At 48.8% G+C, this 2,059-nt stretch overlaps 1 protein-coding gene across 1 annotated transcript; it reads right to left on the bottom strand.

Annotated features, from left to right (window-relative positions):
- Nucleotides 1-161: 161 nt before the first annotated feature.
- Nucleotides 162-458, bottom strand: T265_00522 (hypothetical protein; the record flags this gene model as incomplete). The annotated part of the gene is made up of 1 exon (XM_009164326.1): nt 162-458. The coding sequence occupies one exon, from the start codon at nt 456-458 to the stop codon at nt 162-164; it is 297 nt and encodes a 98-aa protein (XP_009162590.1).
- Nucleotides 459-2,059: the final 1,601 nt, after the last annotated feature.

Genomic DNA, 2,059 nt, shown 5'->3' with positions numbered 1-2,059 from the left:
CCGCTGCGCGCCGAGGACGTCAAAAGACTTTCAGTGTTTGACCATCGATGTCTTCGGAGCATTGCCCGAATCTGGTGGGAACACCGAATCAGCAATTCTGAAGTACGTTGAATGATATTTGGGAGAAATAACTCACCCTCAATAGATGAACTGATCACGCTTCATAGGTTGCGTTGGCTTGGCCACGTGTTGCGAAACGTGTTGCTTATGAAACCTTCGGTTCGGAGTGCGGCACGAGTCCTCCAGCGCTTTGGCGAAGAAGTTAACAGGGGGTTGACTGTCTCTACTCCGAACTTGACATCCATGGTCGTTGGCTTGGCCACGTGTTGCGAAACGTGTTGCTTATGAAACCCGGTCTTCGGAGTGCGGCACGAGTCCTCCAGCGCTTTGGCGAAGAAGTTAACAGGGGGTTGACTGTCTCTACTCCGAACTTGACAATTCGTCCATGGTCGGTGCATCAAAGGAAGAACGTGAAGCGCACCTGGCCGCCGTACTCGAGTGACTGGACAACCACCAAGTGATTAACAATTTAAAAAATGCAGTTTTGGACAGACCGCCATCGAGGATCTCAGATGGCGTGACGACCAACGCGGCCTTCGTCTTCCGAAGAATGAAGTTGAACCTTACGACCTTGGTCGCATAGACGGAATGGCAAGGTATTGTCGATAGTACATTCCTGGATGTTACAATAGTTTGTCTGCCTACGGGCCCACCCATATGTCGAACGACCAGTCATGTCGAGTTTTCACCTAAAGCACACTGCATCTTTGAAGCTATCGAAAGATCGATAGGGCAGTGAAGCACCTGAACAGTGAAGCAGTGAACAGTGATGTCATGCTGTCAATGATGATAATGATGATGATCGCTCTCCAAGGTTAACATGATCCATTGCTTCGATGCCAGCGCCCCGCTGAATATTGCCGTACACGCCTCTGATGGAGCCAGTATTCTCTTTGACAACGGTCCGAAGGTGCTGAAAACCCTCTGTTTTCTCTTCCAAACATTTGCTGCTACAAAGGACGGGGTACATGTGCTGGTGTGAACTTCCGGCTAGCCGCTCCACTGCACTACGTTATATATATATATATATATGCTCTGAGGGACCAACCACTTGTAATCACCCCTAGCCTCTGGTCGTCACTTTTGGAACTGTTTGGAAAGCTACCTTCTCCAGAAACTCGACATTTTGGTTTTACGACAATTACCTTTAGAAAACCGACACATTCCCGGCAAAGACAACATGGCAGCAGATGCTGTTTCATGGATTTCGAACTTTCGAACAACAGAGACCTCAGCACCATGACCACAGTTCCGAGTTGGTGATTGGAAATCCTCACCTCGCGTGGTAGCTCAACCATTGCCAGATTTAAAGAGCCCCATCGCCTGACATCTTCACCTTATTGCGCTTACCGCATTTGTATGACGGGTTTTTAAGGTTCATGGCATCTCCAGACTACAGCCAAGCTGATAGCAGCTCAGTACGCCTGGCCGACACGCACGAGTTCGACCGTGCTTGGCTTACCAACAGGCCAAGATCGAGTCACACTACCTCTCGTTGGTCGGCCACATCAAGCAAACTCCGGCTCCACCCACGTTAATAAGGAGTCAACCCTTTAAAAAAAACCCTTTACCCTTCTATAATAACATCTATTTAATCAACCTCGTTTGTCACCAGAACCAACGGCCTTTAGCCATCCCTATGCAGCACGTTGGCGTTAAAATTACTATCAGAACGACAGGACGATGGATGGCCGTATGCTACTACTCGGCGACCAACACCAGAGGCTCACAGTTCGGAAGCAGTCATTCTCCCAAGAAACCAAAAATGCATTACATCCACACTAACGCGGGAGAAGACTTGAACTTGACACACGGTAGAACCATGACATTTACAGACCTGAAGATGGCGTATCAAGTGGAGTCGACGCCCAGGCAGTTATGTGTGATACCCCTACACTCGTAGGGGCACTGTGTTATGAAGGACGAAGAGAGCCTATCTGGGATGTTCGAAAAACTGTGTCCACGCTTTCAGAACTGAAAGTAGTTAGGATTGATGCGC

This window comes from Opisthorchis viverrini (assembly GCF_000715545.1).
Source record: "Opisthorchis viverrini unplaced genomic scaffold opera_v5_5, whole genome shotgun sequence".
Lineage (NCBI taxonomy): Eukaryota > Metazoa > Platyhelminthes > Trematoda > Opisthorchiida > Opisthorchiidae > Opisthorchis > Opisthorchis viverrini.
Note: the sequence above shows the minus strand (reverse complement) of the source record. Positions and strands in the feature narration are given on the sequence as shown.